Here is a 16,797-nt window from a genome sequence, read left to right as displayed (position 1 = left end):
AGCTAAGGTACCCATCAGGATAAATGATCTATTGCTCACTATGCCTCAGCTCCATACGACACTCACAAATATAGTTCTAATTGCTAAGCAACCAGTAGAGCAAGAAAAGAAGAAGGAAAGTGGCGCAAGTGCAGAAGATCCAATGTTGTTAGCCCTCTCATCCGAACGCCATCCGGCAGTCGTCGAAATGGGAATTCTCAGGACTATATTGACAAAAACGATTGTGGATGGAGGGTCCGGTGTCAATGTGTTGCCTGAAGACACCTGGAAAAGGTTGGGACAGCCAACATTATGGCCGCCTACATTCCAGTTGCTAACGGCCGATCAACATGGAATCAAGCCATTGGGAGTCCTGACAGCACAGCTAGTGACGATTGGAACACAGCCATTCTTGTTGGATTTCATCGTGATCCCACTAAAGCGGAGAGGATATGATGTCATTCTGGGCCGGGGGTGGCTGATACAAGCCAAGGCGAAGCACGATTGGAAGAAAAATATTTTATCACTTGAAAGCAAAGGGCGAAAGTACGTCATCGATCTACAAACTCAAATGGTCGGGGAAGAAGCTCTATCATCAGATTCCGAAGAAGAAGAGGATGAAAGGAGGCAGAATATGGAACCAAATCAAAACGGAGTCTTGCGGTTGGAAGGAGGATTGATAGACGACTATCTAGATTCGGTGAACGGTCTTTACCACTGGCAGATAGAGGACTACGAACTCGTTCCGAGCTGTAATATGTTAAGGGTCGATGAAGGTAAGAAAGAAGAAGGAAATGAATGTCCAAAGGAGCACAAAGAAGCCGAAGAAGGAAATGAATGTTTGAAGCAACACAGAGAAGCCGAAGAAGGAAAGGTGGGTATGACTGAAGCTGAAGGAAAGAACATACAGTACGAACCCAAAAAAAGGAAAGATTCCACTGTACAACCGCGCAAGAAGAAAGTATTACGTCGAACCACAGATATTGTAGAAAGGTGCCAACAGCAAGGAAGACACACCATACGGTCCGCACAGGAAACAAAGCATAAGGGTTTAATAAAAGTTGCAGCAGTACGGAGTGGACGTGTTATTGACAGCTAGAAGGGGCAGCTGACGGAGTCCATGGTATCGAGCTTCGGAAACAAACCGAGCGATATGGAAAACCGGATGGAGAGATCGTGTACCTTAAATAAACTTGATGAGCAACAGTTGCAGGAATGGGCTACGGAGGTGACACAGAACAGGCGTAGAGCATGGCACGATAAGCACTTGAAACTGAACAGGTTTCAGTCAAGGAAATGGGTGTTAAAGTATGATGGCCAGAATGAGATCAAGCCAGGCAAGTTCAAAGTTAAGTGGGTCGGACCATATCAAATTCAAGAAGTGGGTGATAACGGAGCAGTAAAATAATGGATGCTAGACGGAAAGGAAGTGTTCGATGTAGTGAATAGGTCAAAGTTGAATGTTTGCCATGAAAGAAGTAACGCACCTCCCTGGACGAACAACTAAGAGAAGAAGACTGTAAGTGTTGTATATATGTAAATATTGTACATAGTTGTTCAAAAAGTGAAAAAAAAAACAAATTTAAAAATTTAAAATTTAAAAATTTAAATTAAAAAAAAAAAGAGAGAGAATGATGAAAGTCCACCATACAGTTTTCTGAAGGCTGATGCACCGTATGGCTTTCAGCTTGTACAGTCTTTTAAAGTTATTTTTGAGAGATTGTAAGGCTTTTACCATACGGCTTTATAAGCCTGTGTGCCGTACGGATTTCTTTATGTGTCATACGGATTTTTCATTATGTCATGGCCAGTGTACGGGTTTTTAAATCACTGAACGAGATTTAAAGGTGCTCACCGTACGGATTTTCTGAAGATTGGTTGCTATACGATTTTTAGGCATTGTACGAGTTTTTGAAGGAGTCACCGTACAGAGTTTGGAGCTCTCGTGTTACTGCAGCCGTACGGATTCCCAAGCAAGGAAGTGAAGATTCAATTTGTCAGAACAGGATGTCGTACAATTTGAACAAGACTAGGTGCAGTACGGATTTGAGGATTCAACCCCAACCTATCATGTACGAACTTTAAAGGCGTCAAGCTTGAGGGATGGGATACTTGATACATCCAGCCTCTCCTGTAGCCTCGCAGCCGTACGGAACGAATGGGTTTGCAAGAAAGAGGAAGTAGAAGAGCTCAGAATGAGTATTAGATGATGCCATAAGGAAGGGGAAGCACCAGCGGTTGCCAGAAAGAGTGTGGGATTAGGAGAAATTGCAGAAATAGTGTGTTTCGTGCATTTTTCTATGGGTTTCAAAGTGCTAATTTGGTCTTGGCGGCGAGGGGCGTTGCCCCTCGACCCCGCCCTGTATTGCGACAAGGAGCGCACTTGGGGCGTTACCCCAGGACCCCGCAGGGGTGCTAGCCCTCGACCCTGCCGGGGGCGTTGCCCCCTGGACCCCCAGTCGTTGCGGATATCAGTCGTGGGAAGTGTGACAAGTTGATGAAACTTGGAGTTGCTGCAGGCATAGTGTGTCAGAGGTGGAAAGATCTACGGAACAAGCATTTCGAGAGAGGTATTACACTTGGAGTAGGTGTTGGCCGTGAAGCTGTCTTGGTAGATGCGGAGAGAGCTCGGGAGGAGTTGATCATCTAGTTGAAGGTAGTTCAACGGCACTTGGCTCAATGGACCTAGAGTTGGAAGCAGAGAAAGCGGCACTAGTGGCTATCAGTGGCTATCACGGTCAGCTTGACTTAGGAGACAGTGGCTACAAATGCCATATGGGCTAGAGACCAGTTTGGTTCAGGCACGGAACAAATGTGAAAGTGATGTGACAAAAGTAGATTTATCTTGTTGAAGTTAGTCAGTTAATGTATTTTGTTTTGTAATTGTCATTCGGAGACAACTTTTTCTTTTGGAGGGATGATGTCGTAGGTAAATATTGGATAGTCGACGGGTCCCTTCGGGAAGGTTTTTGTTATGTAGCCGACGGACCCTTTCAAGAAGGTTCTTGTTATGTAGCCGACGGACCCTTTCAAGAAGGTTCTTGTTATGTAGCCAATGGGCCCTTCGGTAATTGTCATGTAGCCAACGGACCCCTTTGGGAAGGTTCTTCGGAAACTATTTATACCCCCTTCGGGAAGCATTGTATTCATCTTATCTTATGAAGCATAATGTAATGTCTTTGGCATATGCGAATAATATAAGGATTCTATTGTTCGTATCTATTGTCTGTATGCATTAATCCATTTACCCAGTATAGTAAAACAAAGCTCATACTATTAAAAAGGAAATCAAAAACATGTATGACAGCCTTATTAAAGATATGAAAATCGTTAATCCAATTGGTCCGCCTCAGTACGAAAAAGGTAATCAAGATAAGGAGATAGCGGACAAAGCCTTCGCAAACACCATGGAAGTGATCAAGGAAGAGGTAAATCCTACAGCAACAGATTTCATGAAGGTTGCGCAAGTCGAGGCTATGTGAGTTTGTGTACAGCTCATCTTCCCAATTATGCAAATCAGATCCTGAAGATGAGATGGGACAAAGACACCTGGAAAATGAGACTATTGAGCCTAAAAAACCCCAGTCCAAATGCCATTCAAGAATTGGTAAGTGGGTAGTGGAGCTGGAAGCTAACATGTGGAACCATTGGAGAGGAGGAGCAAACTGAAGAAGCAGGTGGCAATACGCCCGTTTAATTGATCTTTGTTTTATGTTTCTCGATACGCTTGAACTCTGAGGACAGGTATCCTCCATATGTTATTTAGTTTTAATAATTGTCTTAACTATCGCCAAGAGGTCAGGTTTTCAGGGACATCTTCTGACGATTTAAAACCATTTATATAGGGAACTAGAAATAGATAGGGGTTAGAAAAAGATATGAGAAAAAGACAATATGGTTTTTAGAGTTAGAAGTTTTTGATCTCTGTTTTCTTTGACAAGTTGAACCTAATGCAATTTACATGCTCGGAATGAAATTATCTCAGCATTTCGAACTCTAATAATAGTAAAAGATGGTAGTGCGATCTGAATCTTTTGTATTCATATTGATGAATGGTATAGTTCTTTTGAGAATGTTTACCTGCATGTGTATCTTATCATTATGAATATCGGCAGTGTAACACGAGGATGCGTCCCCCCCCAAAATTGGGCTGTCTCGGAGACGGAGACATCCTCGGGACGGTGGGACGTCGTCTCGGCATTTCGAGCGATGCCACCTCCACCGGAAACGGCAAGAAGTCTCCGGTGTGGTTGCAGGGGGACGCGACGGAGTCTCCTTTATTGTGGGTGTAGGGAGACTTGTAATTTTTGTTTGCATTATAATATTATATACTTATTTTGATATCATGATTCATGGCACATGATACTTATTGTAATCATCTTTATGTCATGACTCATGACTCATGATTCATGACACATATGATCATTGATTACTTCTAAATAGTAGAATCTAGATACTCATACTATTGATCTGAAGACTGATATATAGACTATTATTTGCTGATGTTCAATGTCAATGTTCATTGTTTGTCATTTGATCATGAATCATGATGTTCCAGTTCAAAACTTCAATGCAATGTTCAATTTTAATTTTTTATTGTTTAAGTTTACTGTTTTTTACATCTTTATATGATTATATCAAATTATATTGTATAATTGTAGTACATCTTTTCATAACTAGCTTTTTAAGTAACATATGTATAGTATATACCCCTGCTCCCCCCCTCACCCCCCTTGTCCCTCCCACCGTCGTCCCCCCGCCTTCCCCAAATCAAGGCCCCTCTATCCCCCCCCGTCTCGGAAACTTGTCCCCCCATCCCGTCGTCCCCCCGTCTCGCAGGGCAGTGTAACTATGTGATATATTTATGGTTGAAATTCAACTGTTGTCATTTAGTTGTACTTCTATTTTTATTTTCATGAGAACCTGAAAAAGCCTTCTTCTTTCTCTGAGTTCATATGATTAGTTCAAGATTACATTTATTGAAGTCACTTATCTAAGAATAAGTAGGACTGCCTTTATGCTTTCAGGTTAAAAGTAAAATGTTTATTAAGATTAGGGATTCATTGTAAATCCAACAATGGAGTTGTACCTTATGCAATTCAGAGGGAAGCAATAAACACATACATACCCAACTGTAGTGACCTCATATTGTCTTTGAAAAGGTGAGTCTTTTAGAAGGAATATTGGTAAGAAGATGATGGGGACACAACAGAAAAGGGAAATTGTATTAACTAAGAAAATAAGCTAGTACAAACAGTACAGAGAAAATAAACTTCAAAACATGCCCTAAGGGCTTACAATAGCATAAATCTGGAGATAATTTCTCCTTTCAGTACCTCCTCTCAAACTCCACTCTGAACTGCCTTTTACAATGCCATAAATCTCCTTAAATAGACCCCGGAGGGTTAAGGACTAGGAGTACATTCTAGAAAATGCTGGTAGGCATCCACCGACCAAATAGAAGGTTCCAGAAGCTGCGTTAGAAGTCGGTGCAAATCTAGAAGAATCAAGAAATGGTAATCGAACTTCCAAGAGACATAACTTTTGAACCGTAGCTCCGATTGACGAACCGTTTACATTTCCGGAAAGCTCTCGAAGTGCTCTATAGCCCTATAGACAAGCTTCACTTGTCCCCCATTTTTCGACCCTTTTCGAGGTCATTTAATGCCCCTAACCTGACTTTGAAGCATTCTTAGGAGGTCTCCAAAACCCGAAAAACTGCAATAACTTTCAAACCATGGGGCCTTTTGACCTGATTCTTTTTCTGGAATGCTCTAAATCACAATTACATTCATCCGGCCAATTCACACCTTCTAGGTCACCAAAATGATGGCCAAATTGCATGCTCCTATTTTTTCGGGATTTTTTAGCACACTGATAGTTGAACTGTGAGAGTTGGAACCTTTATTTGACCCAAATGGGTATCCAAAAATGAAAAGACATGAAACAGAAACTAAGTCTAAGTACATTTTTTTGGGTGACACAGGATTGCCCTTATACCTCTGGATGCTCCTACATTAGACACCCAAGGTAGATTGAAAAGTGACCCTGTCACTTTATGAATGGTAGAGGAAATCCCAAATGGGAAACCTCAGCTGCTGAGATCCAAGTTGAGTCCTCAATCGGTCGTCCTTTCCATTTGACCAAATACTCTTCATACTACCTGTTTCTGGTACTCCTACCCACACGATGATCTAGAATGTCTTCTATCTCCTCCTTCTTAGAAGCAGGAATTGGACATGGCTCTAACACCAGCTCCTCATCTGCACCATCATCATGATACTCTGTTAAATCTGCAATGTTGAAAATGAGAGAAATGTGAATATCATCTGGCAGCTCCACTTCATATGCATTTCCTGAGTCATGTTTCTTCAAAATTTTGCAGGGGCCAAATTTCTTCATTTTCAGCTTGTTGTAAGTACCGGCTGGAAATCTTTCTTTTCGTAAGTGCACCATGACTAGATCCCTAACTTGGAATTCCTTATGTCTTCTCCTTTGATCAGCCCTAGCTTTATACTCTTGATTCATCTTGGTAATGTGTGCTTGAACCTCCTCATGTAGACGCTTGATATGTTCAGCAAATTCTTCCACTTCAGCACTTGTCCTCTCCCCTTGCTCTATCTTCCTCAATTCTGGTGCAGTCCTTGGGCTATTCCCATATACAATTTGGAATGGTGATTTTCCAGTACTCCTATTTACATAGTTATTATAAGCAAACTCTGCCTGTGGTAGAATCAAATCCCATCCCTTGGGCTTATCCCCAACTAAACATCTCAACAAATTGCCCAGACTTCTGTTTACCACTTCTGTTTGGCCATCAATTTGTGGGTGATGCGTGGAACTGAATTTCAAGTCTGTTCTCAACTTTTTCCACAATGTCCTCCAGAAATACCCCACAAATTTAGTATCTCTATCAGAAACTATGCTCCTTGGAAGACCATGTAGTCTTACCACCTCTTTGAAAAACAAGTCTGCAATATGGACAGCATCATGAGTTTTGTGGCATGGAATGAAATGTACCATTTTGGAGAACCTATCAACCACCACGAATACTGAGTCATTACCCCTTTGTGTCCTTGGCAATCCAAGAACAAAATCCATACTTATGTCCTCCCATGGCCTTGATGGAACAGGCAATGGCTAATATAGGCTAGTATTGTGACTAAACCCCTTGGCAACTTGACAAACCTGGCAACTCTGTACAAACTTCTTCACATCCTGTGAAATTTGAGGCCAAAAATAATGTTCTCTAAGAATGGCAATGGTCTTATCTCGACCAAAATGTCCTGCCATCCCTCCACTGTGTTTCTCCTTAATCAGATTTTCCCTCATGGAACTCCTTGGAATGCACAATTGACTACCTTTGAACAACATGCCATCTTGAATCAAATAGTCTAACCACTTGGTTCTATCTATAGCAACAGGTTCTTTACAAGCTTTCCATACTTCAGCAAAATCAGGATCCTCAGAGTACAAATTCTTGAGTTCATCAAACCCAACTACTTCAACCTGCATTACTGTAAGCAACAACTGTCTCCTACTTAGCGCATCTGCAACCTTGTTAGATTTTCCACTTTTATGCTTCAACACAAATGTATATCTTTGCAAGAACTCTACACACTTCATATGCCTCTTATTCAATTTACCTTGGCTATTTAGGTACTGTAATGCCTGATGATCAGTATACAAAACAAATTCTTTTGGCAATAAATAATGCCTCCATTTCTTTAAGGCCTGAACTATTGCATAGAACTCTTGATCATAAACAGAATACTTCTTTGCATCGTTCAATTTTTCACTAAAATATGCAATAGGCTTACCTTCTTGGCTTAATACAGCCCCAATAGCGCTGCCACTGGCATCACAATCTACCTGGAAAACCTTTCTAAAATTTGGAAGTGCCAACACAGGCTATTCTGTCACCTTCTTCTTCAGCAATTCAAAACTTCTCGCAGCTGCTGCAGTCCATTTGAATTCTTTTCTATCCCCTCTTATTCTATCAGTTAAGGGTGCACATATGCCACTGAAATTCTTAATAAACTTCCTATAAAAACTAACCAAACCATGAAATGATCTTACCTCAGTAGCAGACCTTGGAGTAGGCCATTCCAAGATGGCTTTTACCTTCTCTGGATCCATTTTGAGACCTTCAGGTGATATAACAAGCCCCAAATAGACTAACTCCCTTTTTGCAAAGTTACACTTCTTCAGATTAATTAACAATTTCTCTTTCCTTAGCCTTTCAAGGACACTACGAATATGCAGTAAATGTTCTTCCAAAGTCTTGCTGAAAATTAAAATATCATCCAAATAGACAATAACAAATTTTTCCAAGAACTTCTTAAGTACCTCATTCATGAGCCGCATGAAGGTACTTGGGGCGTTCGTCAACCCAAAGGGCATGACTAACCACTCATAAAGACCCTCCTTGGTCTTGAAAGCTGTTTTCCACTCATCTCCTTCTCGAATCCGTATCTGGTGATAACCACTCTTCAGATCTATCTTTGTGAAGTACTGAGCTCCACTCAAGCAGTCCATAATATCATCCATCCTTGGCAAAGGAAACCAGTACTTGATGGTGATCCTATTTATAGCTCGAGAATCTGTACACATCCTCCACTCTCCATCCTTCTTTGGTGCGAGTACTGCAGGTACTGCACATGGACTCAGGCTTTCTCGAAACAAGCCCTTCCTCAATAGCTCCTGAACCTGTCTGTTTAGCTCCTCTATTTCAATAGGAGTCATCCTGTGAGCAGCCTTGTTAGGCAAACTAGCTCCTGGAATCAGATCTATCTGATGACTGATTTGCCTTACTGGTGGCAATCCATCTGGAACATTATCAGAGATAATATCTCCAAACTCCCCTAGTAAATCTGAAACTTCAACTGGTATTTCACTACTACCTTCTTTATCTTTCCTAGGAATCAAAGCATAGCACATATGCTGATGTTTCATGCCATCTAAAAACTTCCTTTCATCAACAAGACAAATCCTAGCACTACTACATACCTTTTCACCTACCTTTTTCATGGGCTTCAATTTGTGGCGAACTCCATCCTTTGTCAGAGAGTATGTGTTTGCATGTCCATCATGTACTGCATGTCTATCAAACTGCCATGGCCTACCCAACAATAGATGGCAAACATCCATCGAAATAACATCATAGAGAACTTCATCATGGTAACTCCCAATTTTGAATTTCACTAAACATTGTTCACTTACCAGGACCTTATGATCATCTTTTACCCAAGCAATCCAATAGGGCTGGGGATGTTTCTCCCTCTTGAGCTTTAGCTTAGAGACCATCTCTTCTGATACCAAGTTATCAATGCTACCACCATCAATGATCACGTCACAACATTTATCCTCACACTTGCATCTGGTACGGAACAAACTCCTCCGTTGTCCTGGTTCAATCTCACCACTTAGTAGGACTCTTTCATTTACCAAGGTCTCTCCTCTTTCTGCATCCTCTGAATGTGATGATTGTGCATCCTCATCCACATGAGCAACCCTAGCTTGGCCCTCAGCTCTCCTATCTATCCTTCCTTGTCATTGAGGGCATTCAAAGGCACGATGACCTTCTTCATTGCAATGGAAACAGGTACCACGGAAGCCTCCTCTTCTTTGTCCACGTCCTCTACCTCTTCCTCTCTGATTTCCAAAGTCTTGATCATGGGAGCGGTTGAAACCCTCATTCCTCTGGTTCCTGCTAGTACCCACATCTTCATTTTTCTTTTGGGTTTCATTGCGGCCTCCAGATGATCTACCGCTTCCCCTTCCTCCTTGACCGCGCCCTCTTTGTCTTCCTTCAAACCTTTTATTCAGCTTCTCTTCAACTCGTAGGGCAAACTGGTATGCCTCTTTAACGCTGGTCATTCTTACCAGACTTAATTCCTCCTGAATGCTAGGTCGCAACCCACTGATATAACGAGCAACCTTCTCCTTATTTGCTTCTGCATGTCCCGCTCTAATCAAGAGTCGATAAAATTCCTCTGTATATTCTTGGACTGATCTTCCTGCTTGCTTTAACCCACGCATCTTCTTAAACAAATCAAGCTCATAGTCCACAGGAATGAACTGCTTCTTCAATTTGTCCACCATGCGATCCCATCTTGTGATCTTCTCCTTTCCTCTTCTGTTTCTTTCCAATTGGACCTCTTGCCACCAGACTTTGGCATGGCCTTTCAGTTTGGCCTTTGCAAACTTAACCCTATCTAGGTCCCTGATATCCTCATACTCAAAGTATTCTTTCAGTTCATTGATCCAATCGATCAACTCATCTGGTTTCAGATTTCCTGAAAATACACCCACTTCAATTGTGAGTCTTTTCCCAAACTTAGTAATGGCCCTAAAAAGTCGTTCCTCTGCATGATTCAGAACTTCTCCGTCAAATTCCCCTTCTGGTCCAATTACTTCTTCTTCATTGTCATCCTCACTGTCGTCACCTGCGGCAACATTTGCTCCTCTACGGAGCTCCTCTTGCAATGCCTGTACCTGCCTTTGGAGGGCTCTAACCTCCTCAGGATTAATAGCTCTGGCCCTTCCGCTACGCTCTCTTCGTGGAGGCATCTTCTAACTCGAACCCACAACTACACAATCCTGGTGCAAACTGCCTCACAGTCGGCGCTCTGTCTACACACTCAGGAAAACCAGCTCTGATACCACTTGATGGGGACACAACCCAAGAACAGAATGGACACAACAAAAAAGGGAAATTGTATTAACTGAGAAAATAAGCTAGTACAAACAGTACAGTGAAAATAAACTTCAAAACATGCCCTAAGGGCTTACAATAGCATAAATCTGGAGATAATTTCTCCTTTCAGTACCTCCTCTCAAACTCCACTCCGAACTGCCTTTTACAATGCCATAAATCTCCTTAAATAGACCCCGGAGGGTTAAGGACTAGGAGTACATTCTAGAAAGTGCTGGTAGGCATCCACCGACCAAATAGAAGGTTCCAGAAGCTGCGTTAGAAGTCGGTGCAAATCTAGAAGAATCAAGAAATGGTAACCGAACTTCCAAGAGACATAACTTTTGAACCGTAGCTCCGATTAACGAACCGTTTACATTTCCAGAAAGCTCTCGAAGCGCTCTATAGCCCTATGGACAAGCTTCGCTCGTCCCCCATTTTTCGACCCTTTTCGAGGTCATTTAATGCCCCAAACCTGACTTTGAAGCATTCTTAGGAGGTCTCCAAAACCCGAAAAACTGCAATAACTTTCAAACCGTGGGGCCTTTTGACCTGATTCTTTTTCTGGAATGCTCTAAATCACAATTACATTCATCCGGCCAATTCACACCTTCTAGGTCACCAAAATGATGGCCAAATTGCATGCTCTTATTTTTTCGAGATTTTCTAGCACACTGATAGTTGAACTGTGAGAGTTGGAACCTTTATTTGACCCAAATGGGTATCCAAAAATAAAAAGACATGAAACAGAAACTAAGTCTAAATACATTTTTTTGGGTGACACGGGATTGCCCTTATACCTCTGGATGCTCCTGCATCAGAAGACAAATCTATTCACAAACAATATTGTAATTAAATTTCAGAGTTGCAAACATTATTAGTTGTCACTGTAAATGTTTTGGAATTGAAATAAGGAGTTATAAGGTTGCACCACAACTGTTTGATGAAATGCCATGTTGTAGTTATGTGTTTCAGTCACTAGTATGCATGACAAGTATTTGTAAAAAGGCCTAGTGATTGTAGGCATATATTGGGATGCGTGGCAAGTGTTTGTCTTTATGTTTATTAGCTGTAATAGTTAACTTCAGTCATGTAAATGTTTGTCAAAGATGGGAAACAGCTAGTATATCATTTCTATAACAACCTTGCATTGTCAAAAGCATTCAATAATGTATTTGCAGCCTACAAAAGTAAAGAACACAATCTGAAAAATAAAGTACAACGGGATAAAGCTTGCATACAAAGTGTTTGACAAAATGTCAAACATCTAAAAGTGAAGCAATTTGATGTTTGTTAGAGTTAGAAAAAGCGGGGTTCTTTACATTGTATAAGTTATATCAATAGAATCCTAGAGCAATATTTTAGGAACCCAATAGACATCAAAAATTATTTCGATACCTTGGAAGTAGATTTAACTGATGGATTTGACAAGAATGTCAAGGAGTCTATAGAAATCAGTGTAACACTGGGACTCGCAACCCCCCTCCCAAACTTCGAAATACCCATCCCCGAGACGTTCCTGCACTGTGTACTTGCGTACCCAAGTACCCACAACTCCGCCATTCCGCAACCATGCTGCCGCTGGAATGGGTACTTGGATTTCCATTTTATTTTTTATTTTTTATTTTTTATTATTATTATTGGGTATGTAATATGTTACTATGTTGAATGTTCAATGGTTCTAGTTCATCTATATATATACTATACAACAACCCTCCCTGTCACATCCTCCCCTTGGCACCATCCCTCAGTCGTTCCCCCGAAATACCAAAAATGAGGTCCATTTTCCCCCGTCCCAAAAACTCGTCCTAGCGTGCCGACATACCCCAGTACTGGTGTAACATTGGTAGAAATTAAAAGGCAATTTGAAGAATTATTCTGTGATGAAATAGGCAAAGATATTTTCTCCAAATTGAGTAATTTGCATATCATCACGAAATCGCGTGAGTTAGATATCACCAATATTCACCGAGAATCAAGTGAGGTTGACCATGAGCTAACCAAGTGGAAAACTAGACCAGGGAACAAAAACATCACAACTTATGTTACTAGGCACAAGAAATATCGCAAGAATATCAAGAAATTGCAAGTGGCCAGGTGTTGAAAACTTGAACGTTCGTGGACCAGGAAATGAAGCATTGAGTTAAACTTGAAGGTTTACATAATTTAAGTTTTATTCTCTTTACGACAGTTTCAAAGACTTAGTTCTAAAACGTTTAATGCAGAAACCGTTTTCTTATAATATGTTTAAATAGTGGGGCATGTGAAGTTTTTTGGACAAACTTTGATTTACTCTTAAGAACAAAAGCAATCGATATTTTGGTTTTCTCTATATATACTGAAAATGTTTGGAATTTCAATGAAAATACTTTGCTGGAGTTTTTGCATCTATGATCTTTGAATTATGATGTATTCACATGAGAGATTGACAATGATTATTTGATGTTGAAATGTCTCCTTTCCAATTTGCATGTTGTTGTTGAAGTGGTTATCTTTGATAACTTGAGTCGTGATGCTCTGTAGTTTGATAATTTTTCTTAGTTCTATTTCATTTCGATGATTCTTACCTTACAAGCTTTCTGGTTAAAAGCCAACCTTACATTGTTTTCTGGTTAAAACAAATTAGAGATATTTGTTGTTTTATTCAAATATCTGCCACCTTTAAAAATAAGCAGAGAATTAATCATGAAATGGTTATTTTAAGTTTGAGTCAACTGTGGTTACATTTGTTAATTGTGAGGGCGTGACAATATAGAGTTAGGCGATAAATCTTTTAAACCAACAAAAGGCTAAGTAAAATATGCACACATGCATGCACGTATATAAAACCCAAAACTACTCAAAGCTCCAAAAGAAATTGTTGTATACACATACTAAACCTGCGTACCCAAACCAGATCCAGCACTTTTCAATGACAGGGCAAGTCTTAAATGACAAAGCCCCTTTTAGAATTAACTTTCTATTCTAGTCATGCACAATATAAACGATGTGCTGATGAAGGTATAAATAGCCATGATCTAGTGATAAACGGAAGCATTGTCATGATGACAACCCAGGTTCAAGCCTTGCTAAAATAATTTATAACTTTAAAGCAGTATTTGCCAATCAAATGAACAGAAAACCTAGGGCATGACTTCTAAGCTTGATGGATTTTCTAAACTTGATGATGGATTTCTGAAGCAATATAAAGAAGGTAGATGACCATGTGTAACAGTATTGTGTATTAAAATTTATCATCAGAGATGCACCTGATGATTACTAATTACGGACTTACAATTATTCATCAAGTCCAAATAGTCATTTACACAAAAATATTGAATAAAATGATGAAAACTCACAGGCAACACTACAAGTTGAGCACCCTTATCAGCCGCAGCCTCTATAGCAGCACGAGCATGAGCAATATTCCTCTCCTTGTCTTCAGTCACAGATAACTGGCACAAGGCAATCTTGAACTACAAAAAAGCATTAAATAAAAAGACTTACATCAGTTAAAGATTTATTCTTAAGATAATTTTTTAAAATTTCCTTAGTCCATAGACTTGCCGAAAACCCAAGGAATAATTCTGCCTAAATTGCTACCCCAAATACAAAAATACGGATCTAGACTATAAAAACACCGGCACTCTATGACGGAAATTTAAATATTGAGATAATTTAAGCTTCCAGTCCCTTTAGTGAAGATAAACTCTGAAAAAAACCTGTCACAAATATTTTTGGAAAATAAAATTCCAAATTTCTCTGTATGGTAAAAAATGTCTTCTAATTTCTACGGGCTTTCGATCAGATCAAATCCAACATATTCATCACTGCTTTAGAATTTCACAACGAGCATTAGTGTGAAGGTGTGCTTCTAAGATCTATATAAAAATATCTTACTTTCATCAAACATATTCTATTGCTAAATAACCTCAATTTAAGTGATGCTAAATTTATCAGCACAGAAACATTCACCAAATTTACTAGGGCATTGCAGTCTATGAGCAGAATGCATTCTTTATCAAAACCAATGAAAAATTAAATGTAAAGAGTCGATTGCGCCCTGCTCAGGCAGTAAATTATTAGAAGTTTAGCTCCAGAGACCTAAATTTCATTCTAAAGGCCATTTACACGTTCATAATCCCAAAGGTGCAGCCAATCCAGGGGATTCAACCCTCACAGACCAAGAAAAGCGGTTAACTAAACCCAAAAAATATATATAGCTATAACGGGAAAAAGTTATACCAATAAATAAGCATAGTCCAAGGAAAGGACCTCTGAAAAGCCAAAAAGATAGTGGTTTCAATGACAGCACGCCGAGTTCAAATTCAAGTGATATGATAAAGAGCTGGAAACGGATAGGGTACAGTATTCAGGAGCAATTCATGAGCGAATTTGAAGTAATCTTGATAAAGGCTTCACATTGACTCAACATGATATTCCTCCTACTGACGATATAGTACGAGAATCGAAACGTGGAAAGAAAAACTTCGAAATAGTTTAACGGAAGCTTCCACAGCTAGGATCTACCAGTTTACAGTAAAGTCCAGTGAATGATCTAGACAGTTTACAGTAAAGGCCAGTGAGTGAAGTAAAATTTAATCCAAGAGATAGCCCTGGGATGCAAAACAGAGGTAAATTTAAATTAAATAGGATACCTTGGCCGAGGCAATTAGGCGAAAGGTTTTTGCAATCAAGTGAAAGGCTTTTATTGAAAAATGGAAAAGGCAAAAAAATTGATGGTACCTTTGTGGAGGAAACCGGAGGCAGAGGCAAAGCTGGCGGCTTTCTGGCATCTTCTGGTTTGGCCATTGCTCGGATGTTCCGACTATATTTTAACTGTGGGAACTTGACTGTTTTGGCTGCCCTGAGCCGCGGATGAGAAGATATGTGGCTAAAATACGGAAGAGGAGATTTTGCTGGTAAAGCTGACGATACAAATCTGGTGAAATGAAAATTAAGAGTAGAGGAGAAAAAGGCAGCCTGTGTAGATGTGAGAATTCTCATTCTGCTGGCATTGCTTACGTTTGATGCGAATTTAGCCGTCGATGGACGTAAAATATTTTTACCAATAGCGAAAGGGATTCCGAGTTCAAATGACCAAACTTACTCGATATGCTTTTTAGAGTTAGTTTTGGGCATATAGATTTTTTTTCGGATAAAATTTAATCAATTACTGTTTTGATTCTTTAGTTGTGGGAGCTATACGCCTACTTCTTGAAAAATATATTCTTTTCTGAAAATTGTCAGATTTTAACTTGCTTTTTTTTAACGGGGTAGAAATCTCTCATCATTGAGTCCAGCATCATAATCATAAAATTTTCTAAAAAGAAAATACACAAATCAAAATAGAAATTTATCTAGAAGGCTACACTTAAATTGACATTACTTATTTTGCTTGCATAGGCTTATAATGAGGATTGCCATTAATAAACATTAATAAACTTTGTCCTTTCAAAATAATGCATTGTGTTTGAATATATAATTGCCTATATATTTAAGGGATTCTATTTGTGTGGATTTGAAAATGATGAAAACTTGGAGTTGCTTCTTTTTCTTACATAAAAAGAAAATTCAGAAGCAAAGCTCCCACAATAAGTCATTTGTGGTAGTTAGTTGATTTTCCCAGCTTCAATTGACAGCTACTTATATTTTTGTTAGTGTTTGTCAATAGGCTATATACTATTGGAATGAGTTTTGTTAAATAAACTATATCAACCAATTAGAACTGGCAATCGCACCATAGGGTGCAATGGGAACGCCAAAGATATATTGAAGGCTAATTAGGGGAAAGAAGAAGGTAGATATTTTTGCATCCAGTATGGGAAGGTTGGAGAGACATTGAAGGCTAATTAGAGGAAAGAAGTAAGCAGATTTTTTTTGCATACAATATGATAACCATAATGCTAACCAATATGTAACCCCTAACATAACTATAATTGTAACTCTAAACCTTATTATCAAGCCTAACCCCAATCCTAACTTTAAACCTATCATAGCCCAAACAATAAATCGTAATCCTTAATAAGATCATAACCAAAAATTTAAACCTAACCATAGCATTAGAGTTAGAGAAAGTGTGTAGATTGTATTAGGGCTAGAGATGAATACAACACCTATACAACCTTGCCTTAAGATTCCAA

The 16,797-nt window shown here is 39.6% G+C and overlaps 1 protein-coding gene across 2 annotated transcripts in view; it reads right to left on the bottom strand.

The window, feature by feature from the left end:
- LOC149573202 (Nitrilase/cyanide hydratase and apolipoprotein N-acyltransferase family protein) overlaps window positions 1-15,769 on the bottom strand; it is a 125,551-nt gene extending 109,782 nt beyond the window's left edge. The window contains exons 1-2 of one of the 2 annotated variants that reach the window (XM_089814377.1): window positions 15,401-15,769; window positions 14,014-14,130 (exon numbers count right to left, since the gene is read on the bottom strand). In XM_089814377.1, coding sequence (XP_089670503.1) covers window positions 14,014-14,130; window positions 15,401-15,661 — 378 coding nt within the window. In that variant the 5' untranslated portion in view covers window positions 15,662-15,769. The remainder of the gene's footprint in view (window positions 1-14,013; window positions 14,131-15,400) is intronic. The other variant, XM_089814378.1, reaches the window with a different exon arrangement.
- Window positions 15,770-16,797: the final 1,028 nt, after the last annotated feature.

Source organism: Cupressus sempervirens, chromosome 2 (assembly GCF_028749045.1).
Source record: "Cupressus sempervirens isolate cs-2001-9-10 chromosome 2, ASM2874904v1, whole genome shotgun sequence".
NCBI lineage: Eukaryota > Viridiplantae > Streptophyta > Pinopsida > Cupressales > Cupressaceae > Cupressus > Cupressus sempervirens.
The sequence above is the reverse complement of the archived record's forward strand: the minus strand, read 5'-3'. Positions and strand labels throughout refer to the sequence as shown.